The sequence below is a fragment of the Boleophthalmus pectinirostris genome, unplaced genomic scaffold (genome assembly GCF_026225935.1).
Source record: "Boleophthalmus pectinirostris isolate CB_2022bp ecotype Guang Dong unplaced genomic scaffold, ASM2622593v1 HiC_scaffold_10, whole genome shotgun sequence".
Classification (NCBI taxonomy): Eukaryota; Metazoa; Chordata; class Actinopteri; order Gobiiformes; family Gobiidae; genus Boleophthalmus; species Boleophthalmus pectinirostris.
Window position 1 is genome coordinate 25,148,473 of NW_026570971.1, and position 26,160 is coordinate 25,174,632.

The 26,160-nt window shown below is 38.1% G+C and overlaps 1 protein-coding gene across 1 annotated transcript in view; it reads right to left on the reverse strand.

Moving 5' to 3' along the window:
• efna2a (ephrin-A2a) overlaps positions 1 to 26,160 on the reverse strand; it is a 211,541-nt gene that overhangs the window by 15,798 nt on the left and 169,583 nt on the right. The window contains exon 2 of the mRNA XM_020921855.2: positions 2,013 to 2,305. Coding sequence (XP_020777514.2) covers positions 2,013 to 2,305 — 293 coding nt within the window. The remainder of the gene's footprint in view (positions 1 to 2,012; positions 2,306 to 26,160) is intronic.

Here is a 26,160-nt window from a genome sequence, read left to right on the forward strand (position 1 = left end):
TAAGGCCTGCTTAAAGGTGCATTGTGTAAATTTCTGGGGGAGAGGCCATCATGCTTTTCTCCAAATGCTTTGTCTGGAATGTTCCACAGTATGGCATTAAACCTTTCAGTCTTCATGGAGACCAAACCAGACCGAGTTACAAGTCACATCTATGGAGAGGCGACCCCGCTCACAGTCAGAATGTATGTTTTTCTAGGTATTTTTGAGCTATAAAACCACCTGTAATTTAATCCATGTAAGGTAGAGCTGTTTAAAGTCATACTGTGGAACATTCCAGGACATATCCATAGAAACAAGCAGGTGCTGAACCCCCATCCAAAATGTTACATAGTGCAGCTTTAAAACTAGCCTAATAATTTGTTAAAGTATTGTAAAATAATGGATTAAACTCTTCCACAGTGCAGTAGCTTCAGGACATAGTGCCAGACATTAGATGATGTTTGAGCCTCTGTTTCTAAAAGCAGCATTTTTCATCGTATTATTTATGTCTGAGGCTTGTAAAAAGAAGAGAATCCTGCTGAGGCACATGGCTACTTAACATATATAAACAACTTTTTGCATTTGGCTTTGCTCCTCCATCTACATCGATTGGTCCAAAGTTTGGTTTTCACTCTTCAGACTCAGCAGACAGCAATCAGAGAGTCTCAGCTTTATCCTGCGTCTTTCCACTCAAGGCAGGTACAGAGGCGGTAGGGGCCATTTTAAAAGATGACTATATCCTCCCATCAGGACGGAGGTTTAAAGAGCCTCGAAAAACCAAACAAAACAAACAAAGCCAAGTGCTACAAAAGCACCATTGTTCCAGCAGCCATAAGTGCCCAGAATAAGTGATTTTATAATATTTATCTTATTCATACTCCCTTTGCACATATGGCACATTTGTATTCTTGTTTTTAATTCACTCTGTTTAATGGGCTTTTAGTTCTTTTAGCCTGCACTATGCACTGTTGCTGTCACTTATCTAGATGCAGATATGTGTATGTGAATGAATGAATGAATAAAGTCACCACTGAACCTTGAAAACAAACACTATCTCTGTCACTGATAATGGTTTTAACGGCTTTAGAGCCTCCTCAGTCTGTATTTAAGCTGCTCTGGGCTTTAGCTGCAATGTTAGTAATGACAGCTCCAGGCAGAAGACTCTATTCACCATATCAGCCCGATCTATTCACCAAATCTCATCTAAAGTGATCCTCTAAACATGCCTAGATCGATGGTCGATACCGATGCCAGTAGTATCAGTAGCATTATTTGTCTGCATGGAAAGTTTGGACATTGTCAATTTAGCTTCTGAAAGTCAATTTACGACAGACCCTAAACTGTAGATGTGGTGATTTCTCTGTGTGAAGCAGCTCAGAGCAATATTTAAGAGTAATGTGAGCCTGTGTTTGTCCCCCGGCTTTTGGGCCAATGATGCTTCTTAAATGTGCTCCGAGGAGCAGCCTCCAGAGCATCACTGTCTGTGATACTAATACATCACCTGTTGAAAGAGGAGAAACATCGATAGAGCTAATATCAAAATGATTACACACGCCGCCTGGTGTCACTTTTACCACTTTGCTGAGCGAGGCGTTTATGAGCGAGGCACAGGAACAGGAAATATGGGGAATAAAGGGGCCGATATGAGAGAGAGGGGAGAGGGAAGAGGAGAGAAAGAGCGAGAGAGGAGGAGAAAGAGGAGACAGCAGAGAGAGGAGAGAAGAAAGAGGGAAGAGAGACAGCAGAGAGAGAGAGAGAGAAAAGAGAGAGAGGAGAGAAAGGAGGAGAGAGTGAGAGAGGAGTGGAAAGAGAGAGGAGCGAGAAAGAGTGCGAGAGTTTACTTCTGACAATCTTTTTTGTGGGCTGCAGAACAGGACTCTCCCAATCATCCGGCCTGATTACATATTTACATAACGTTTACAGAAGGAAGAATGACTCTCATGTAAACACACGCACTCCTCTGCAGTACACAAACACGGAATACACAACAGTACACAAAGTAGTGAGTAGTGAGTACACAGAATTACACGTACAGATGTAGTAGTACTCGTGCCCAGGCCTGAACTCAAAGCCCAGGGAGAAGGGGGTGAAGAGCTGAAACTTCTCGGAGAAGCGCAGGGGCCCATCAGGACCACTGGGCCTGTTACACTCCCAGCGTTTGAAGCCCCTCATGCGGTGCTGGCAGGTGGTGTAGCCCTCGTGATTCACCATGAACAGGATGTAACGCTCCATACGGCCATGAGAGGGCGGACCATCGTAGAAGGGACAGTAGATGTCCAGATAGTCGTTTATGTTGACCGAGACTCTGTACTCGCCATGCCAGAACCTGCGGACACAAGAGGGACTCAGTCAGATTTAGGTCTACACTGAAAAAACGTTAAAGGTGCACTGTGTAACTTTTCTGGTAGACGGTTCACCACTTCCATTCCATGAAATGATCTACAGTATGGTATTTAATTTAACTATCCCCATGGAGACAAGCAGGCCACATCACCAGGACAGATTACAGGTCAGATCTGTGGAGAAGTGGACCTGCTCACTATAATAACAATAATAATGTTTTTGCGATAGTTTTGAGAAATAAATCACCTGTAATTGAATAAATACAATATATTTGTTTAATGCTGTACTGTTTAACACACCAGACAAAGCAAGAACATCACCATGGAGACAAGCAGATGGCAGATTGACTTGACTTAAAAACATTTTATCATGATTTGAGTAAATTTCACTTGACAAGTAAAATGATCAACCAGTGGAATAAGACTTTTTGTTCTTAAAATATGAAAATACATCATACTGCACTGTGTAACTTTTCTAGTGGAAGGTCTCCATGGAGATGTTATTGTTTTGTATGGAATGTCCCGGTATTTACTCAGTAACATGGGTTTTTTATTGACCTAAAAGCTTGCAGTCAGAAATACTGTGATTGGGCTTGCCTCTGACATGTAACTTGGCTCTGTGGTGCCTTGGACCTGTGGTGTCACCTGCTGATAAAAAGTGTAATGCCATACTGTGGAACATTCCAGGCAATATCTCCATGGAGAGAAGCAGATGACTGACCCTGCACCAGAAAAGTTACACAGTGCACCTTTAAAATAAGAAAAACAACGACTCTTTGCACTTAAAAAAAGAAACAAAATCGAATGGTGATTGAATTAAGGAAAACACATTTATTCCTTTGGTAGATCATTTTACTTTTCAAATTGAATCTACTCAGATAAAGCAAAATGTTCTCAATTTAAGCCATTTTAACTTACCTAGATATTGCTTTTTGCTGTGTAAATATGCATGCAATCAGAGAAAGCGAACAACAAGAAGAGTTTAGTGATTCGAGAGGGACACTGAATATGTATGATGGATTACATTTCTATATGATTGCAGCGCATAAGTCAAACCACACTTAGACAGCCAGTTTGGGAGCTTTGATTATGAACACTGATCTATGTGAAAGCCTGGTGCACATGGGGCCCCAGACCAGACTCCAGTGTTCACCGCTCAACCACAGTGTAGCTCCGGGCCTCTTCAGACCATTCTCCAGCCAAACAAACTGCTCTGAGCCACCTGAGCCACTACAATAGACTAACACAACACCCGCCAGCGCTTTCTTTACTGATTTCATACACACAAGAATCAATGGCTTCCCTGTGCTGAAGGCTTCTGTGTGGTCCTGAGGATATCTGGGTCGTGCCTTGTGGTTAGACTCCACTTAACCGTACGCAGATCACTGACTGGATGAATAGAAATAGGTCAGAGGTTACAGAAATAGCAGAAGTGCATGTATAATAAAGAGCATGTCGTGCCCCTCGCTACAGTGGCCCTTCAGGGACAAATCTAAGATGCAGGGGATCTATAGGAGTACATACGGAAATGCATAATATGAACTTTAAAGCGAGTTGGCATAGCATATGGCAGCGTGTCCCATATGATGAACTACTTCTGTTTATGTTGCTGCTCCAGAGCGGCTCCTATCTGCAGCTGACTCACACTGGAGATTATTTGGGTTCATATTTTTCGTATAAACAAATCATCGGATGTCAAAAATCATCTTAGAAATGGCTCATTTCTAAATACAGAGACGGCCCTTGTCTGTCTGTGGTGAATATTTCCACTGCACTCACTGTAATAAGTTGAATAATCTTGTCATAGCATATTGACCTATAATTCAAATTAAAAGCAGGATGCGCATTTTCAGTGTTTTTCTTTTCTGGCCTTTCTAAAATAAGAACCGAGGCCATCTAATGCAATAAAGCAATTATATTTCTAGGTTGCAGCTTCCTGTTACATGGAACATTTTGACTTTTTCCCCATTTAAAAGATTAAATATTGTGTGTTTAAATTGTTAAAGCAACAGCCCACATTTTTCATGGATATGTTTGCAACAGATATAAAGCATGCGTAGCTATGTCGATATGAAAACATTTGGAAAGTGATAAATACATGTCTGTGACTCTTCTCAGATTCAGAGGTTGTGGGTTAAATGCTGAATACATGACTAACTTTTCTTATTCAACAAAATGTCAGAAATGCCTAGTATGAAAGTGGTGTGTGCGTGAGTGATGGTGGTGGTCAGAGGGACCGATGGCACTGATTGGCATGGCAGTCGCTCTTCTGTCAGTCTTCCCCAGGGCAGCTGTGGCTACAATAGTATCTTATCACCACTGGGTATGGACTGAATGAATCTGTAAAGCGTCTTTGTGACATATGTCTGTGAAAAGCGCTATATAAATAAAACATTACTTACTTAAGTGTGTTCCTATTGGTTGTGTATTGTGAGGTGTGATGCTAACTGTAGGCACTGCTGTGTTTGAACCTCTGTTACTCAAGTTAGACTTTAATCTAAGCCTTATTTTAACACAACCTGACCACGAAGAACTGACTTAGATGGAACTACAGCAGGTGAGATGACTTGTGCTGTTGAACAGGTCCCCCTCATATATCATTACAGACACAAGCTAGAGCATTCGCCAACAGTTCAGTTTCAGTTAGTCACTCTCACTTTTCTGTGGAAAATCAAACACCAAAACAGGACTGTGAACACTTCTACTCATCACATTCTCCTGAAAATGTGTTTTTTAAATCCATTTATTCTTGAGTTTTCAGACTGTCTTGCATCAGTTCTTGTGTGCATTGTGTCACCACAGTAAATCCTGAACAGTCCACCAGACAGATGCACGTAGTGTAAAAGAATAAAAGACCACTATCGCTGGGTTTCATTCTATAGGTCAACATTTGTAATACAGAAGGGGGCAGATAAAATGAATACTGTTCAACTGCAGATTTTTGTTGTAATACAGAAGGGTCTTGGGTCTAGTCAGTAATAAAAATGATCTGGTTGCATATTTGGGAATTTACCTTGCTGATATTTCATGGCAAGGTACAATGTAATCAATAGGAAAAACTGGCTCTTGCCCCCATCTGGGAGTAGGACGCATCACATTCTATCCACCAATATATCTTCATAAAAATAAAACATATATTACATGTGTGTTTTGTTTCCATGGAGGAATCCTGTACAAATAAAGATAGATGATGCCTGAAGCAATAGTCGCAAGCAGGATTTGAATGTTGGTTTTGTGAGCCAGCAAGGTTCCCCTATTTATTACCATATATTGGCTTAGTATTTTATATATAACAACTCGATTGTTTATTTTTTTTTTTTTACACTGAAACGTACCAGAAATCTGCAAATAAATGTAACACTCACTTCACAGAACTGATTTAAACATCACACAAATTAACAACATTATATCTGACAACAATTCCCAACAATGTAACCACAAGAATCTCATTTGAATACATTAGCAACATCATGTATAATTTCACCATTACATCCAAACACAACAATGAAACCTAAATATTTGATGTTAGTGATATATTATGTACCTCTTTTCCATAAATAATGCGTCCTGGGGGTACAACTTGATCATCTTTTTGTTTCATTTTCGAAGCTGTTCGACATGGTGTACACTGTAATGCCTTTGTTTCTCCCTCTACTGTCATTAACATTGCACGATCAATTTAGCATCAAATGTAGCTTGCCGCGCGCACATTATTAAATCTTGTATCTCCAAAATTCAAAATGGCGGAAAACATCTTGGATCAAATAAGGCGTAAACAAGAAAGACGGTCTCCGAAGCATAGATTTTACACAAATTTATCGTCTTCTTTCACCTTGGTGGTAATTGATTACAGGATAAAGATGTTTGGGGTTTAACAGGGACAATTTAAACTCCGAGTCTCAAAGATGAATGCTATAGGGGTCCCAGTGGGCAAATAAGGAAGTAAGCTAGATGTGAAATGAGCAGCTTCATGCTTGGTCGAGCTATCAGAGCTGGTTTGAACGCACTTTTAAAAGGGACCCTTGAACACATCATTTAGAGGCATTGATCCACCAGGGAGCTCCTCTATACGGGCTGCACTGGCTCCAATCAGGCCCCATTAACAACCGCTGGGAGAAGGCACAGAATGAGAATTATTCTGAAAACAATGGAGGAAAGAAGAAAGGGCTTCTGGGGGATTTCAAAGGGTGAATGGGCCGGGTTGTTTTGGACAACAAAGTGAGGAATAAAAACATTGGGCTGTGCAAGGATTCAGCTATGTTTAAGATGCTTTTCCAAAAAATAGACGCTTTTTTGAGGTCATTTGTGTAGAAGTTTGTATAGCAGTTTGAGACACACACTGATAATCTTTCATTCTCAGTTTTGTTCAATAGCACAGCGGAAAATCCCAGATTTCTGAATTTTTGAATTGTAAAAATGGATAAATGAAAAAGAGATCTGATTACTATTCTGGTAACTACTTGGTTGAAGCATCTTAAGTCATAAATTCTCTGATTACTAGAGCGTGAAGGAAAAAACATTGTAAAATTGTTGTACTGGCAAAGTTATGGAAATGCAAATTATTAAAAACATTGTCTTTTAATTACATATATCAAGTTTTGCAGACAATATTAATACAATACAGTAGAATCATCTCCTTCATTGTATCAGGCTTTGATAGAAACACAGATAAATTATTATTCTCAGTTCTGTTCAATAGCACAGTGGAAACTCAATTTGTGATTATAGAATTTTTATAAAAAGAAAAAAGAAACACACACACACACAAATCTGATAACTATTCTGATTAAGTACTTGATTGAAGTATCTTGGTTGTAATTTCTCTAGATACGGGAGAGTGAAAGGAACAAAAAAATTAAGAAAACATTGTAAGGCTGACCACCAATGACAAAATAATGGCATCCTCTCCACCAAACCGACTAAATATCCTCCACTGAAGACAGATCGTTTCCCAAATGTGAAATAGTTGTCATTTAACAACATTTAATAATCATTCTAATTACATATATATTTACCCTTGCAAGGTTTAATATATTTCTGAATTTAGAATTTAAAAAAATGATAATAATAATAGGTCTCTGGGTTTTCTAAATCAAACCACCAATAGCAAAATAATAGCACACTCCCTTCTAAATAGACCAGTAAATATCCCCCACTGAAACAGATCATTTAACACATTTGTAAACTATTAAAACGAATAATATACTGCAAATGTTCAGTCTTTCCAGATTAAAAAGATTCAAATTAAGAACATTTTATATTTATTTGACTAAATTTCACATGGCAAGTAAAATTATCTTTCAATGGAACAAGATTTTTGTACTGAAAATACAAAAAAGCGTGAACAAAATCTTATGCAATTTGTATCAATTTTATGCAATTTTGTTTAACTTTTTTGTATAATAGTTGGAAATTAAAGGTGCATTGTGTAACTTTTTGGTTTTGGGTCTGTCACCTGCTTTTTTCTATGGGTATATCAATATGGATATGATTGCTCTGCCTTATATTTCTTCAGTTACGGGTGGTTTTATAGCTCAAAAATACCTTGAAAAGCATGCATTCTGATTCCCTCCATAGATCTGACTTATAACTTGGTCTGGTTTGGTCTCCATGAAGAGAGAAAGGTTTAATGCCATACTGCGAAACATTCCAGATGAAGAATCTCCATGAAGAAAAGCATTTGACAGACCTTCCACCAGAAAAGTTGCACCTCTAATAAACAATTAACAAATAATTACAGTAACATACATATCTTTTGTGAAGGTTTGGAGACAAAATTCAAAACACAATACTCGATGTGCTTAATTTTTCCTTCACTTTCTGTGTAACAAGACTGAGCTCAAGTGCCACTCCCTTCGATGGTGGTTTGACTGAAAACTGCTTTCAAATGTAGGGCCAATTTCTCATTAAACGTTAATATGGGGCTTGCATGTGCTGCTTAGTGATTGGATAAAGTGATTCTAGCTACGTGCGAATCCTCCATCTACGAAAGGGGCCAAAGTGTCAAGAAGCATTAGTTCATATAAATGTCCCCTGCTCCTCTCCCCTGCTGCTCTGACACCACCTAATACATTACACTGCCCAGCTAAATGTCCCAGAATCCTTTGCTCTCACATCTGAAATTAAACACTGGCCAAAAAGACACAGAAATGCACTCAAAGATTTTTATCGCTCTAACTTGTGTGTAAATCGTGCGACAGAATAGAATAGAATTTAAAGTAAGTTTCGTAAAAGTACTTTTGAACTGTTTAAATGTATTAAGTTTGATTTCCCTCTTTGAAATTCTTGCACTCAGTATATTAATTAAATTTAATATTTAGTCAAATGTTTTATTAATTGTATGTATCATGGGGGCAATCAGGTAATGCCAGGAAAACATTTGTAACAGAAATGATAGATAAAAATAAAGATAGATAAAGTTTAATGCCATACAGTGAAATATTCCAAGCAAAAATAACATTTAAAGGGACAGTTTGGAATTTTTGACTTAAGACCTCATTTCCTAGTGAGCCAGAGTGTTGGAGATGCATGGAGACACTTTAAAAAAAATTCCATCCAGTCCTTGTATTTGCAGAGGTCACTGGTGCTAGGCTAGTGCATGTCAGTGGCCATAGTTATCCTGCCACTAAAAGCAGTCTTACCCACTCCACAAAACACCCGAAGCAAATCTATTATTACGCCAGACTGTCAATGTAAATGTCTGTGTTGATAGAATAATGTTTGAAATAAAACTAACCTTGTAACACACGAATCGTCACATGTTGAGGGACTATTTTCTCATATATCGGTCCACCGCTGCCAAGTTTTCTATCAGGAAGTACAACTTGCTGCTGCTGCTCAGACATAAATCCTCATAAAAGGTTGGTTTTACTTCTAAAATTATTCTATCAACACAGACATTTACATCGACAGTCTGGCGTAATAATAGTTTTGCTTCGGGTGTTTTGTGGAGTGGTTAAGACTGTTTTTAGTGGCAGGCTAACTATGGCCATTGACATGCACTAGCCTAGCACCAGTGACCTCTGCAAATACAAGGACTGGATTAATTTTTGAGTGTCTCCACACGTCTCCAACACTCTGGCTAACTAAGAAATGAGGCCCTATGTCCAAAATTCCAAACTGTCAATTTAAGCAAGCAATTGGCAGACCTCTCAACATCGTGCACCTTTAAAGAGCTCATATTACACTTTTTTCTGATCCAGGTTATAATGTTTCCTCATCAGAAATATACCTGAAGTTGTGTTTTGTTTCATTCACGCAGGCTGTGTTCTTCTCTCAAACACCGTTACGCCTTGCGATGTTATATTGTAATACAGGAAGTGCTCCACTGTGTTTTTAAACTCCATACACCTTCACTAGAATCATCTGGATTTACGGAATGGATGGAATTGTCGATATCTACTAAACAACAAGTAAAATGTAGATGCTAACTTGAAAAATACCACTTTGTGTCATCACATGGTGGAACAGAGCATATGATCTTCAAAGATATAGACACTAATAATTAAAAAAACACATCTCCAGGTATGTAAAGTATATCATATATTTTATTTTTGAATTTGCTTGGAAGATAAAAGCCTTTATGAGTAACAGAGATATGTGTTATAAGCAAGGAGGTGATGTGAGGGGGTGTGTACTGAACTGTCAGAACACTGTAAACAAAATGACAAATATGGAAAGGAGCCCATATATACAGAAAGAAATAAGACAGCCTATATGATTGATATAAGAGGATTTTGTATTCATTTGATGCCATAGCTCGCAGTCACTGCCTTTATATGTAGAAAGAAAGTGTCATATTATAATGAGGCACGCGTGGAATATCAGAAAAGCATTTGGATTCCTGTCATTTCAAAGGTGCACTGCGTATGTTGTTTCTTTGCCAAAAATGTTCCACAGTATAGTCATTAAGCATATCTATTTCCCTAACAAGTTATAGGTCAGATCTGTGAAGAGGCAGCCTAGCTCAGAGTAAGAACTGGTAATGAAAACACAAAAATTAAATAAATGATAGATAGATACATTTAATTCCATACTGTGGACATTTCAGTCAAAGCAATAGCATCTACAAGACCACAAGCAGGTGTTGTGTCTTCCACCAAAAAAAGTTACACAGTGAAACTTTTAAGACGACAGTGGGAAAGATTAAATGGGAGAGGTTATGCACATATTCAGGCTAAACTGAGGGTAACTAAATACTGCTGGATTTGATTTATTACATTACATTTATAGACATATAATTATTAACTTTTTTCTACCTCTATAAAACTCAAGTAGCTTCACACTGAAGAAGGAGAAAAAAAACATTCAAGTCTCACTCATGTACCAGTGCATGAAGAGTAAAGTGTCTAGCTCTTGGGCACAATGGACACATGCAATGTTGTCAACAGGATCTGAACCATCACCACCATCAGGCTGCTATCCTGTAATCAATTAATATTTGTCCTTATATTTTAAAATGACAGCTTAAATTAAAGGTGCACTGTGTAACATTTCTGATGGAGGGTCTTCTATCAGCTTGTCTCCATGGTGATGTTATTACTTTGCCTGGGATGTTCCACAGCCTGGCATTAAGCAAATATACAGTATCTTGTATTTATTCAATTGCAAGTGTTTTTATTTCTCAAAACTACTGCAAAAACATACACTATTAACATGAGTGAGCCTATTTATCCACAGATCTGACCTTGGCCTATATGGCTTGCCCTGCTTGTCTCCATGGAAACAGTTAAATAAAATGGTATATTGTAGAATATTCCAGGAAACAACAATAATATCTACATGGAATCAAGTAGATGGCAGAAAAAAGTTACACAATGAAACTACGCTGTTAAAGTTTAAAGGTTCCTCAACAAAACATGCCTGGAGTTGTGTTTTGTTTCACGCACACATGTTGGAGTAGTCAGAATGCTCTGTTCCAGCTTGTGATGTCATGAAGTGGTAATTTTCAAGATAATAAATAACGTTTACCTTTAGTTCAGTAGAAGGCGGCAATTCAAGGGCTGAAATTATGCAAATGATTCTAGTGAAGGTGTATGGAGTTTAAAAACACAGTGGAGCAGTTACTGTATTACCGCATGACATCACAAGGTGGAACTATGTTTTCTGTTTAAAAGAAGAAGTCAGCCTATTGTGTGTTAAACATGTGTGAATGAAACAAAACACAACTCCAGGTCTGTTTGTGATGAGGAAACAACATTATACAACAGAAAACAGCGTAATATGAGCCCTTTAAATAATTATAAAAAAAAAAACGATAAAACTGCCCCATAACGCCAAGACACCAGCCATTTTTGATTCATATTCAGTGTTGCAGTTTTTCACGCAAAGTGCTTGATTCAATTATATTTATGAGGAAATGCACAGCTCTCCCGCTCCCGTGCTATCGATAGCGCTTAGCCTCTTAAGCCGCTAAAAGAATGATTTAAGTGAATTGGGGGCGAGGCGCATACATGCTAATATGATTATTGATGCTAACACATGGGCTGCAGCGAAATCTAAAACTCCGCCGCTCGATCCGAATGAGATTTGGAAACACAGGCCACGCAGCACTAAAAATACCACTAATGTTGTGGATATGAACTACAGTGTACAGAGGGAGTGATGGATGGACTCAGTCATATGGGTGAACATGTGTGGGCTGCTGGTCTAATGGTGTTATACTAGGAGAAATAAATGTGGGTCTACTCAGCTATCTGTGTATAAGCACAAATGTACTGCAAAATGATAAAAACAACTTGATCTGAAAGTAATTGTTTTTGTCAGTTATGTATTAAATGTTCTATATTACACAAATTTGACTCTTCTGACCTTTAAGCCATGTTATAATGTTGTGCTTGTTTCATTCACACAAGTCTGAGTAACCCTTTATTATGAGTCTATCTACATCTCCAAAGCTTAATATACTCTGTTCCACCTCGTGATGTCATGAAGCAGTAGTTTTCAAGTAAACAGCTACATTTTACCTTTAGTTCAATAGAGATTGGAAGTTCCTGGGCTTAAGAGATCCAAATTATTCTAGTGAACGTGTATGGAGTTTACATCCTGTTTTACCACATGACATCACAAGATGGAATAGGTGTTTTCTGTTAGAATAACGCAACCTAAATATGCATGGTTTGTGTGTTTAACGTGTGTGAAAGAAACAAAACAGAACTCCAGGAATGTTTGTGATGAGGAAACATAGTAGTAAACTAAAGCTACATTCAGATTGCAGCCTGAAGTGACACAGATACGATTTTTTCACCCCTATTCGACCTGTATCTGATCTTTTAATCAAACAACAGAGATCCGATTTTTTAAAATGCGACCCAGGCCACTTGGATATGTGCTCCTAAAACTGATACATATCAAAACTTTTGACATGTGACTTCAGTCTGAACGGCCAGGTCCCATTCATCCCACCTAAACATCAGGTTCGGAGTCTAGTCAGTGGAGGGAAAGCGAGGTCAGGGAGTTCATTAATATTGTATTCAGGCCAAACTGAAGGGGTCTTATCGGCTATGGACGTGTACCCTGTCCATTTTACAAAGTACTGGACCATATTTTGGGAGACAAGCCCAGCATTTAGGCGAATTCTGTAAACACTGAGCACACTCGCTGTGTGTGGCGTCGTTGTTTCCTCCAATGTGCATGTGGGACACTTTTGGGGGGTTTAAAGTTCACACTGGAGATCACATACAAGAAATGAGAACTACCTCACAAAATAATCCGAACGGAGCATTAAGCCCTGCCGTCTGAACGTAACATAATACTACTATCTTTACTACAAGAACAACTAAACTAAAACTAGACTCTACTTCCATCACTACTTTTACCCTCCACGAGTTTCACAGTGACAAAAAATTTGCACAGCTGCCATAGCAATTAGCAATTCAAAACAAAATCTTTTGAATTGTGAAAAGTATACTTGCTGTGCTTTTTCATGGATCTTGACTTCCAGCTTAAGGCAACATTCTGAGGACTTCACCCCATTCAAAAGAGAGAATATTTTGTTTTAAATAGTTGATAACTATGGCGACAATCATAATTTTTCATCATCCTGAAATCCATGGATGAAAAAGTTGAAACTCACAAATGTACCTTACAATGACCAAGTTCCTATTAAAATATAATCAAAAATATTTCACTGAACTGCTTCACTGACTACTAAAGTAATAGTAGCAATCTAAAACAAACAAAACTTCAATTTCACCACATTTTGCACCACGTTTACACAAATCTTATATCTCCACCTCCTCCTTTGCTCTCAAACTCTTCTGTAAACTTTGCTGGATGAGAAATTGTCGTCTTATTTCCAGGATAATAAGATTTTGATTATCTTTCATTTTGGGTGAGGAATAGCCCTTGTGTGTGCGCTGTATTGACAGTCAATATCGTCCTCAAACATAAAGCGAGCAGGAGGGATGACGCCGTAATCACAGCCAAGATGGATCTGGGGTCTGTTCAAGGGTGAAGACATTTTTGATACGTGATTCTGCGTCCATTTGATGTTTAAATTTTTTTTATGGTGACAAGAAAACTACTACCAAATGTAAAAAAACCCCAAAAACAACTATATATCATAATCTTGTTAAGAGTTTTGACTTGTATTGATAGTTTTAATGCCATACTGTGGAACATTCTGAGCAAAAATAACATTTAGGCAAGCAGATGGCACTTTTAAAGGACTCATATTGTTTTAACTCCATACACCTTCATTAGAATTATTTGGAGCCCCGGAATTGCCAGTCTTTACTAAACAAATGATAAAAGGTAACTTAAAAAATACCACTTCATGACATCACAAGGTGGAACGAAGCATTTGAGATTTGGAGATGTAGAGAGATTAATAATAAAAAACACACAAGTTACGTGACAGCATTCTAGCATGGCTTAAATCTCAGAAGAGTCAATTTTGTGTAATATAGGGCCTTTAAGTAAAATGATCTGCAAATGAAGTAAGGAATCTTTATAATAGGTATGTGCATTTGATTACATTTTCTTAATCGATCGTTACTAATCTGCATAAATAAACGCAACTTTACAACATAAACATTATAGAGCCACATCAGCCCGTTTGAGATTATAATGTGTTTAATGCAGGTTTGCGTACATTTGTTTACGTCTTAAAACCACATGGCTAATCTGCATAAACTTTAAGCGCAGAAAAAAACAGCTCTTCCCTTGTGCATTGATGCAGTTATCTTCTGTTGGACTAAAGAACATGATTCAGTGGAATTCTTTCTGTGACAGAGGGATGTTGATGATGCTGACAGTGAGTCTGTTCTGTGGGTATATCGTGTTGGAGATGGTTCATGTTTTCAGAGATCATATGTGCAGGTCATGAAAAGACTGAAAAGTGTTCTTCTGGACACATGCGCACTCAACTTTATGTTTAACTGGGATACTGCCCTTACATGCACCATGACGAAACCGGCATACTTAAAAAACTCGATCATAACCTGGACACTGATGTGCACGTAAACACACTCATTCAGTGGTACAGTGATCTCCAAGGAGGTGTGCCAGAGCTCAAACGTGGGACCGTGAGGCCGCAACTCCAGTGTTTGCTCAGCCTTGTGTCCTTATGCTATGCTAGACACAGCAGCCTGAATTCAGTTTGTCGATTAAAAATGAATGTGATTGACGACAGAAAATGTTTAGACAAGTTCATAAATATTGATCTACTAACAAAAAATACAACTTCTCAAAACTACAAAATGTATATTCCAAGGTCAAATCTTGATAGAGAGAGCTGACAGAGAATGCAACACAATAAAAATGAGTCTTCCTGTTTGAATTCACCTCATAAACCCCAATCCCATTTATACATTTGCCAGTTGCTATTTCCATACATGCTGTTCCGCCATATGTTCTCTATACTGATATGACATTACGAATAGCTAATGCATTTCCTTTTGCCAAAATCTGACGCATGCTCAATTTGTGATGTACAGTAATGCATCTCCCCTCCTTTGTATCCTGCACATTTTACTCATCACCCTCCTCTTTCAGACACATCAAAGCGTTCGGATGGAAAACCCCAATGTTTAGCATACACTACCATACACCTGCTACACGCCTACTCAACAGCAGGAAGGATGCACACTTCAAAGCACACCTCGGCACTTCCTTGTCTCCTTGTTTCCTCGCCTCCTACATCCTTCCTCCCTTCCTTCCTCACTCAGTTCGTGTCGTCTACATTTGATAGGGCTCAGACATTCTCAGTTACATTGAAAACATGCTGTGGTGGGGCAAAAGCAGCCATTCTGGGATGTCAATCAATGGAAATGATCCCAGATGCCATGTCCCAATTTGGGTAGAACACAAACAGTTATGAAGAAAAGACACATAAAAGTCAGCATTGTAATATAAAGAATGATGCTAACTTACCATTAAAGTAGTGATTTGTGTAAAAGGAACTACATTTTTGCATCATTCTTAACCAGAGAACCATAATTTCTGACAAGCAACAGCCTGGTTTAGCAATATGGTTGAAAATCATTTAATCAACATTTTTTTGTGATTTAAAGGCCTGTCATGATAATTACTATATCAACTTATAGTTCAATATATGAAAGATGGAGCAATCATTTTGGGGTGTCAATATTTATCGTGGGTACTTTTAGTGGGGAACTTGTTAACTTGTTATTTTTTGTACTTTTACTGAAGATTTGAGTTTTAGAGAATTGAATACTTTGTGTTTCATTTATTCAAATACAAATAGAACTGTTTAGGGGTGAATCCTGCTTTAGGGTTATGCGCCAATGGCATAATGGCAATCAGTATTATCGATTATCATCAATATTTTCTTCACTTCAAAATCACTACTTCAAAATTTGTTATCGTGACAGGCCTGGTGATTTAATAAAACAGTTCTCTTTTACTTTTACAGCATATTTACACTAACTGCTGTGAGGGTTTGGTACACATTTACAGTGAGTAACTTGTTACAACAACTATGACAACTGTGGTGTATATTTGACCAAAACAACGCGGTTTCACGTGGGATCATGCGATAACACACAAATAATGACCTGAAAACTGCTCCAGACCTCCGAGGTCTCTGGGAAAAATAGACTTCTTGTGGTTTTTCTAAGTTTTTTCTATTTTTTTTTTTTTTTTTAACCAATTACCAGTTATCTATAGCAGCAATTCTTGTTACTCTGACCATTTTCAGTACATATATTTTTAAAATAATTGCATATACGGCATGTGGACATATATATTTATCTTGCAAGATATGAATGTATTTAAAGTTAAAACAGTAGACAATTACATGGGACTTCTTGGCACATTTTGGTGCTCTGAAACATGAGTTAAAAACCAATGATTTTGAGGACTTAACCTTCTAACAGCTTCTCCAATAGACCACAAACTTCCATTTATAATTTAAGATCAGTTAGATGTAGATAAACTTGACACCGAGAAGCTTCACCCATTCACCCCATGTGGTCAAATACAGATCTATAAACATTATCCACCATATAAATCCGGACCAAGTACCAGCAGAACTGAAGTGATCGTTCTTTAGTATACTCTCTAAAGTTTTTATACACTCAACTTTTTCCACCAGCTCCCAAGCGCAGTTACACAGCCTTCTATTTCAGCTTATCTCCTCATTGACAGTAATGAAGTCTGCTCTCTACCACATACTAAGGGAAAAACTCCTCTGACATTAGCACCCACTAACCCCCACCACCACTGCAGTTTCCAGGCTCAAATTAAAGTCTGGGAATGTAGAAATTCCACTATTCAGCAGCCCCGAAAGTGCACAATTTCGCCTCATTTTGGGTTTTAAGACTTGGAAGAGTGTGTATGCCAAGATTGGAAAGTGGATTCGGACTATTTCTGCAGCTTCTCTCTAAATGTCTTTCCAATTAAGAGCGCATTACACTCCTCTTCCATCTCTCCATCTTCATCAGAGCTGTCCTTACCTCGTCTTTTGGTCTTTGTCTCCATGCTCGCTCTCTCAATCTTCATTTTGTGCACTTCATTCGCGCTAACTTTCCCTCTGAGGAACACGGGAACAGCTTTTAATGTCTAGTCCCATCTCTCACCCCCCCCCCTCCGCGCTGTTCAAAAGACAGTAGAAGTTTAAAGGTCGTACATTACTCGAATTTGACTCTTGTAAGCTTTAAGACATCTTAGATGGTTGTTACATCCTCAAAAACATACCCGGAGTTGTGCTTTCTTGAATTCACACGTTTCAGTAATCTGGCATTATCAGTCTGTTTACATCTCCAAAGCTCGAAATGCTCTGTTCTAACTTGTGATGTCATTAAGTGATAGTTTTTACTTTTTGTTCAGTAGTGATGGGAAATTTTAGAGATGAAATTAAATGATTGTAGTGGAAACTATTGGGTGTCCACACGTGCAAACACAGCAAATCAAAATTAGTACTAGACTGGAAGTAAACTCAGAACTAAACCTGGACAACACCACAACTAAACCAGAACTTGAACAGGAGCAAATTAAGTCTACATCAGAACTAAATCAGGATCAAATCAGGTTCGAACCAAGACCAAGTTGGAAAGCAGCTTAGCACCAAGGGAAAAGCAAAAATCCCCAAACATATCAGCTGTAAATTGCAATAGAAAAAAATATACTAAAATCATCTTTAGTATCTTGGTGTTAAAATGAGTTTAGTGGTGAATGAAATGTTAGGTGGTACTAAGTCTGAGGTCTTGAAGGTGGCATCGCGGGCAGCCAGCAGACTTAAGTGAATAAATGTTCCAATTATATGCAAAAACAGAAAGGAAAAGTAACACTAAAACATGCTCTAAACACAAAGCGGTGACCAGATTTTCTGAATTCAAAACTGGGACACATCCGGGTTGGGATGGTTGGTATAGTATACAGTAAATAAAATTAAGCCAATGATGTTCATTTTGTCTTCTTATATACTTTAACTTCTTAGGTTCTTTTTAAAGACAATGCAGTAAAGTGTATTTACCTTGTTGACATGTTCCGGCTGCTAGCTGCAAGCCATCTTCAGAACTGTCACCGGTGTTGGTGGTGACGTGTCGTATATCAGCTGTTGTTACTTCCTGTAGGCGTGGTCAGCCTGGTGGACCTGGCAGGTCGCTCAGACTGACCACGCCTCCCGTCGCCCGGTGTTCTCTGGAGGAGGGTGTCCCAGGTGTGTGAAAGGAGGAACGCGCCATCATCACGGTTAATGCTGTCCGTGCCTCGTTTCCTGATTTCAATGGATCAAGGAGGCCAATGAAATCAGCTAGCAGCCGAAACATGTCAACAAGGTAAATACACTTTACTGCATTGTCTTTAAAAAGAACCTAAGAAGTTAAAGTAAATAAAATTGTAAGTCTAAGACATTGTCCATTCTCGACTCACTTTTGTATCAGTATATAATCTCAGAAACTTCTGTCGGTACAACAGAGTGCATTTTGTATTGTCATTTTCAAGCACATTTTTCTGTATTTTAGCTAAACAAATAACAATATATTCCCTTCTTTACTGTAGCGCCTTAGAGATTTCGTGTATAAAACTGGGACAAATCACTGGTTTTGGATAAAGCTGAAATAAATAAATGAATATAAATCACAAAACACAAACACAGATTTCAGAAACAAAACTATCAGATTCAGAAAAGTACTAGTCTATGTGAAGGCTCTATGTGGGACAATGATACACCTGATAAATTGCTCATTCTCTACTCAGCTCCGCCTCAATATTTAAAATGACGTCTTGGCACACTTTTTCCTTTGCTGTGAGAGCGTTTAGCAGCTTCTCTCGGCGGGTGGCATTATTCGTGGATGGGAGTGAGTCTGGCTCTGAATCCTGCAGCAGCTCTGTGCTTTGGGCTTCAGGGGCACAGGGCACTGACGATGTCTTTATCATCTTCATCTGCATAAAAGCATGAGAGACTGGAGAGGGAGAATATGACATCAGATCACCTCTTCAGGGACTGTGGAATATGGCAACCAATTATTACAATATATGCTAAATAATATACACACTACTACTGCTACTGCAACTGCTACTGGTACTGCTACTGCTACTGCTACTGCTACTGCTACTGCAACTGCGACTACTACTGCTACTACTGCTACTGCCGAGAGACTGTGACATCAAATAACCTCATAAGGAACTGTGGAATATAGCAACCAGTTATTGCAACATATGGTAAAGAATATACACACTACTGCTACTGCTACTACTACTTCTTCTTGCCCTACTGCTACTACTACTACTACTACTACTACTACTACTACTACTACTACTACTACAGCTACTGCTACTGCTACTGCTACTGCCGAGAGACTGTGAGGGAAAATATCTTCATCAGATAACTTCAAATAACTTCATCAGGGACTGTGGAATATGGCAACCAGTTATATTGTTATTATATGAATATACACACTACTACTACTACTACTACTACTACTGCTTCTGCAACTTCTACTTACTACTACTGCTTCTGCTACTGCTGCTACTACTGCTACTACTACTGCCAGTATTACTATTTACTTCTGTTACTACTGCTGCCACTACTACATTTACTACTGTTATCACTGCTGCTACTACTTACTACTATCGTTACTGCGACTACTGTCACTACTACTACTGCTGCTGCTGCTACTACCACTCCTACTATCACTACCACTACCACTACGATTGCTGCTGCTTTGATTGATACTGCTGCCAATACTACTACTAACTGCTGCTACTGCTGCTACTATTACTACTACTACTACTACTATAGGCGTACAACTGTTACAGTCTCTTCTGTTGTTACCGCTGATCTAACCACATCCTCTTCTACTGCAAATGTTTGATATGAGTTAGCTTTTAACCAGTTAAAATTTTATTTCAAATTTCAAACAGGCCAGAAAAATGAACCTAAAATGAAATTAATGAAGAAGAAAAAAATCATAATAATTAAAAAAAGCATTCAAATAAAAACAAAAAATTACAGCAAAATTATGAATCAACAGTCAGTCCGTCTTCATCTTCGCTGTAATTATGTTGATTTGAGCAGTCAGTTATTTTGTCACATTAATATTTCATTCTCAGGTAATTAGCTAAATCAGTCTGTATTTAGCCAAATTATTTTTTAAAATGTCAAATCACCATTTTATTTTTGCATCCAACAACAATAACATTTGGCTACAAACTAAAACCAGGCCAATTCCTGCGACTTATCGGCTGTGTACACATGCTAACGGCGTTCATGCTAACTATACAGGGACCCCTAACACAGATGTTGCCGTTTTAATTATGCAGATTAGCTCTTAGCATTCTCCGCTGCACCTTCACCAAACCAACACACACGTACAGGTTTTGCACACTGCTCCGAGCGTGAAATTCCGTATCTACACCGCGTTCCCGAGACCATGTTGTTTTGGCAACTGTCACATCCAATAATGTCGTTCCCAGATCACCATGGTGACATACACAACATCTGAAAGGTTATTATGTATTTCAACCAGACGTGGCGACAGGGACCCCCCGCGTGAAAAGTGTCAGTGTCATCCAAAAGCAAGCAAGCATCTGCAAAAACACCTCCACACTACATTACCATAACAAACCTTGTAGCAAAAATTAGAGCTGCTGGTAGGATAATTGTCACGTAGGGAGATGTTACGGCTAAAATATAGTCGTAAAAATGAGACGAGGGGGTAGAAGGGGGATGGTGAGGTGACAGGGGGAGTGAGGGATGGAAGTGTAGGAGGATTTAGTGAGACAGGAGAGATGAGAGCCAGGACGGACTCATCAGAATGTACAATGCAAGACTGTCTGCGAAAGGCAAGCGCTTGACAATGGAATAAAAGAAATGAAGGTGAAAAGCATGCATCAACTAGTGGACACAAGTGGTACTGCAGTTCAAAAAGATTTATATAGACACGAAGTTGTCTCAAAGTTTAACTGAGCAACAAAATGAAAACTGAAGGTGACTCAAATAGGCCTGTCAATAAAGAATACATGGATGATAAACGATAATATTGAAACCAAGAATGAAGCAAAATCATCAAAATAACTATTCTAAATGTACAAAATGTTGTTAAAATATGGACTGAAATTAATAAATGACAGAATGCAACACTTAAGTAGTTAGTTTGAGTCTATAATGAGTAGGTGTGTGCAAAAATATTGAAATATTGATATATCGTATCGTTTAATGTGATGATGCAGTATCGATATAGTGGACTGCTATATCAATATATCACCAGTATTTTTTTGTATATTTTACTAAATTATTTTGTTAAAGTGCTATAGTTTTGTTGTTTCTTTAGAGGAAAGAAACTTGTTTATGCAACACTTTAACATTTTCACTGTTTTGATGATTCAAATGGATGTGTTTAATATGAACTTTGCACTTTGGTTTTAACAAAGACTTTTAGAATCACAGACATGATTTAGCCTTTATTTTTTATTGAACCGTATCTAATCGATTTGAAATATATTGTATCGAATCGAAAGCTCACTGTATCGAGACATGTATCGTATCATGGCCTATGTATCGGCAACTTCTTAATGATACCCAGCCCCTATAATGAGTCATCGAAGTTTGTAATTCGACGTTCCACAACTCAAATCTCATTGTTGAACAGAAAATTAACCAAATATTCCCCACTAGTGCAAATAAAAAGTACCCATTATAAATATTGACCCCCAAAAATGATTTTTCCATCTGTTTTGTATTGAAAGATAAATTGATATAGTATTTATCCTGACAGGGCTAAACTGAAAACACATCACTTTTATTTTATTTTAACATGTTATTTATATGGAACTAAACAAAGTGACTGAGATTTCAAGATTTTATAACTTGTTTCCTTAATGACTTGGCCGCATGGTAATTGTTAGGAGAGGACAGTCAATATATCACAGAACAGAACTCAAAGAAAAAAAAAAAAACTGCTTTGATTAAAAGTATTTGCATGTTTTGTTATCGCGGAGAATGACTCATAATATTTTCTTAGTGCAAAGTGTAAACTGGCAGCATAGACAGTTAAAGATATGATTTGTAAAGAGACAAGCTCAAATATGTAATAAAAAAATACTAGATAGCTAAGTTTAATGCCATACGGTGAAACATATTGTGGAAAGCTTTAACATCTCCACTGAGACAAGCCACCGGAAAAGCACTGCACATTTTAGCGTATATATGCCAGAATAATTTAACCTGTATAACTTTTCTTATAGAGGTGAACCCTATTCTCTCCAGCAGCTCTATTACCAGTATGTGCTGTTCCATAATACATCTATGGCCCTGGTACCAGTGTTTCTAAAGTAGCACAGAGCAGCGGTCTCTGGTACAGTGTATTGACAAGCTCAGCAGCCCAAAACGAAGTGGAGATGTGGCTGACGCGGTCCAGCCAGGGTCAATGAGAATCCTTTAACACACAAAGAGAGGGCCAAGACATAAATCAGAGCGAGTTCCTCTAGAGATCCAACCAGTCTGTGTTTAGAAAGAGAAACTATTTATTTTGATTCCGCCATACTCATAACACATGTGTAATGCAGTTTTAATGAGACTAGTTTGATAAATAACAAGGTTTGAAGGAGTCAAGTCAACCGATAAATATTTTGTAGGATTATAACCTCCCAAAACGTGTGTATTTTTGAACTTGATCAAAATCTGTTCATGATAAAAGCAACAAATGTGGTCTCATGTGGAGTTATATTTTTCTACACTCTGCTGTCGTAATCAAAGACAAAACATCTAATTTTGTTGTTTACTCTCGCCAACATGCACATTTACTCCAACTCCAAAGCATGTTTTCTATCAAGTTTATTCTTACATTTAGTTACTGCAGAAAGTAGGCAATTATTATATGTTTACGTCTAATTTATGTGATCATTTATGTGTTTATTAATACTTTGTAGCTGATGCCATCAACATTCCCCTGTGGATTTGATGCTAACTTTAGGCACTGCTCTGTCTGAAGCTTCATTAGACTTAAATCTGAGCTTTTTTTTTTAACACAATTTGACCATAAAGAGCTGACTTTGTTGGAACTACAGCAGTTGAGATGATTTGTGCTTTTAAACAAGTTTTTTATTTCAGCTAGTCATACCTAACAGGACAATGAACGCCCAAATTAATCACAGGCTCCTGAAAATGTGACGTTTAAATCCATTTTGTAGTTCTCAGACATCGCGTCATCATGTAAACTGATCAACATTCCACCGTACACGTACATGTAAAACACCCCCAGCATGATGCATTTAGTGAGGTGTAGGGATGTAACGATATCCAAATCTCTCTGTACGATATTATCACGATATGCATCTCATGGTACGATATTTATTACGATATTTTGGAGAGGCTGATATAATTGTGGATAGGACACTTTCTTGCTTTTAAAATACTTGACATGAGTTTAGTGTGAATTATTTCCACCATAATCCCAAGAATTCAAGGAAAAAAAAAACAAAAAAACAAAACGGTAAATCTTTAGTTTAGGGAACACATATTAAGAGCTAACTAAGTGCTAATTGGTATGCTAATTAGCTGTTAAACACTTTAATGCTTATTAAGGTTTCAGTGTATGCACAAAAATATCTATCGTGATCTCCACTACTTTAATGGGAAGAAAACAGTTAATGGGTTGGAACTCGCAAAAAAAAAAAAAAGGTTTTAGACAACAATGCATTGAAAGTACTTTATAAATACTAACAAAGATATAATTAAGCACTTATGCATTTTACTATTAACTAGCTATTAATATGTGGCCTCTCATCTAAAGTGTTACCAAAAAAGCATATTCCTTCATGTTGTCTGCACTGAAATGAATCATGGGATATGTAGTTCCCTATGTTCATAAGCTGTTGCAACTATAAGACAATGTATTTAAGCAAAGCAACTTTTAATTCGTTATACTGTGACAGACCACGATATTATTGTGAGAATTTTTGACGATACAATGTCACGATATTTCGGTTATTGTTACATCCCTAGTGAGGTGGGTAGAGATGTTTAAATCCAAAATATTAATACTCAAGTAGAAGTACAAAGTAGTATTTGGGAATGTTCTAATGTTAAAAATCTGAAGTTACAAAACATCAAATAATGCAGAATTTGATGAGTTGAGACATAATCAAATATTTATCTAAAGAAACTAAAAAATAAATAAATAAATAACACACAGACACTATTGGCAGCCACATGAAGTAAAGTGCCTTTCCTGAACACACTAGCACTCGTGAGACCAACCTCAGAGCTCATTTAAGGGCACCATTTTGACGTCTGACATTATTTTGTTCTGGTTTGATGATTGCCATAGCGACCACTGTAACATTTCCTCACTCTGAAACCCACATGGATATAACATATTACCACATAGATTACATACCCTCTGAGCCTCTTATATCAATTTTGTGGAATTACACATACAGCAAATATCAATTTCAAGTCCTCTCTCGCCTCCTGCCCTGTTTACTCTCTATCTGTATATCTGTAAAAGCGAGTGTGTGCGCGTCTGGACCAGTGTGTGTGTCTTAATTGGACTCCATTCAAGTGTTTAATTACTCATTAGCGATGCTGCAGAGTGATCCATACCACAGCTTTGCCCCGCCCGTCTCCTCTGCCCCCCGTGACTCCCAGAGCGGTGAGGCTAACGCGCCCTGACCCACGTTACATGGATTAGCTAACCTCGTCAATCTGGATCAACCACTCCATATTAGCTGGAGATCCATTTAATCCAGAGGGGGGTGTCACGCTGGACGGACAGTAATAAGTCCATACACCAGTCACTCACTTCATCGACTCTAAGCAGATGAAGGAAGAGAAGATATTTTTCTTGTCAAGTTGGGAGTTAGGCTACAAATATCAGACTCAAGAGGAATTTTAAGTGGCTGCTAAGAGGCTGAATAATTGCTCAAGTAAGAGTAAAACATGATTTGATTAATGCGGTGCTCAAGTATTGACTAACCTTTTTGACAAAATATTTGATTTCTTACCGGCAAAACATTAAAAAAATTGACTATATGTAACTTTTTCTGGTATCATAGATGAAGGGAGTGTGACAGCACCCGCAGTGTTCGGCTACAAGTCAAATGAAGCTCACTGAGACTGGCAGTTATAGGAGCGGATTTGCAGCAGAGTTCAATATCCAGGAATTGATTTATGATCAAAATAGTGAAATAAAAACACCAGGATCATGTAGATTGGGTTAATATGAACATTTTAAGAGCAAAATGATGAAGCTCACTGCAACAGTTACATAGAGAGGGGCGACAATTTTTCAGTGTAAAGTTGATAGAATCGGAAGTGCCCCCATGAACATTTCCCTTTCGAAATGTGGCAGCTAGTGGGATAGATATGTCCATTTATATATACTGTAAATTCCGGACTATAAGCCGCTACTTGTGCCTCTGTCTGTGCGGTGAACACATGGATCTAGGGTTAACGTGAAGTTGCTACACTAGATCGCGATATTGTCAGCGCACTCAAATAGTTTATCGCAGTGTGATCAAATAAGTTACAATGCTAAATGAACGTATGCGTAAATGACGAGAAGAAACGTCTCAAACTTCAGTAGTCGGACATCCACTCATACCTGATTAATAGAACTAGCCCTGCTGCCGAGAGAGACTGAAATCTGCTGAAATCCTCCAACACACTGACATGAAGACAAGACAGGACAGCGGCTCTTTCAGGAGACATGCACCGTAGAGCGCGGGGAGAGACGGGGCTGATGCGAAGAGGAAGATTCTAGTTTGATTGTGTTTTGAACAGTTATTTTGCACTTCATGCACACACCCTCCTCACGGAAAACACACGAAGAAATGAAGATGATGCAGATTTTAAGTTAATGGCAATTGATGCGGCTGTGGAAGAAGTAAACAGAGCTGCTGCACGTGAGCGCGGCATCAATGATGTGACGAA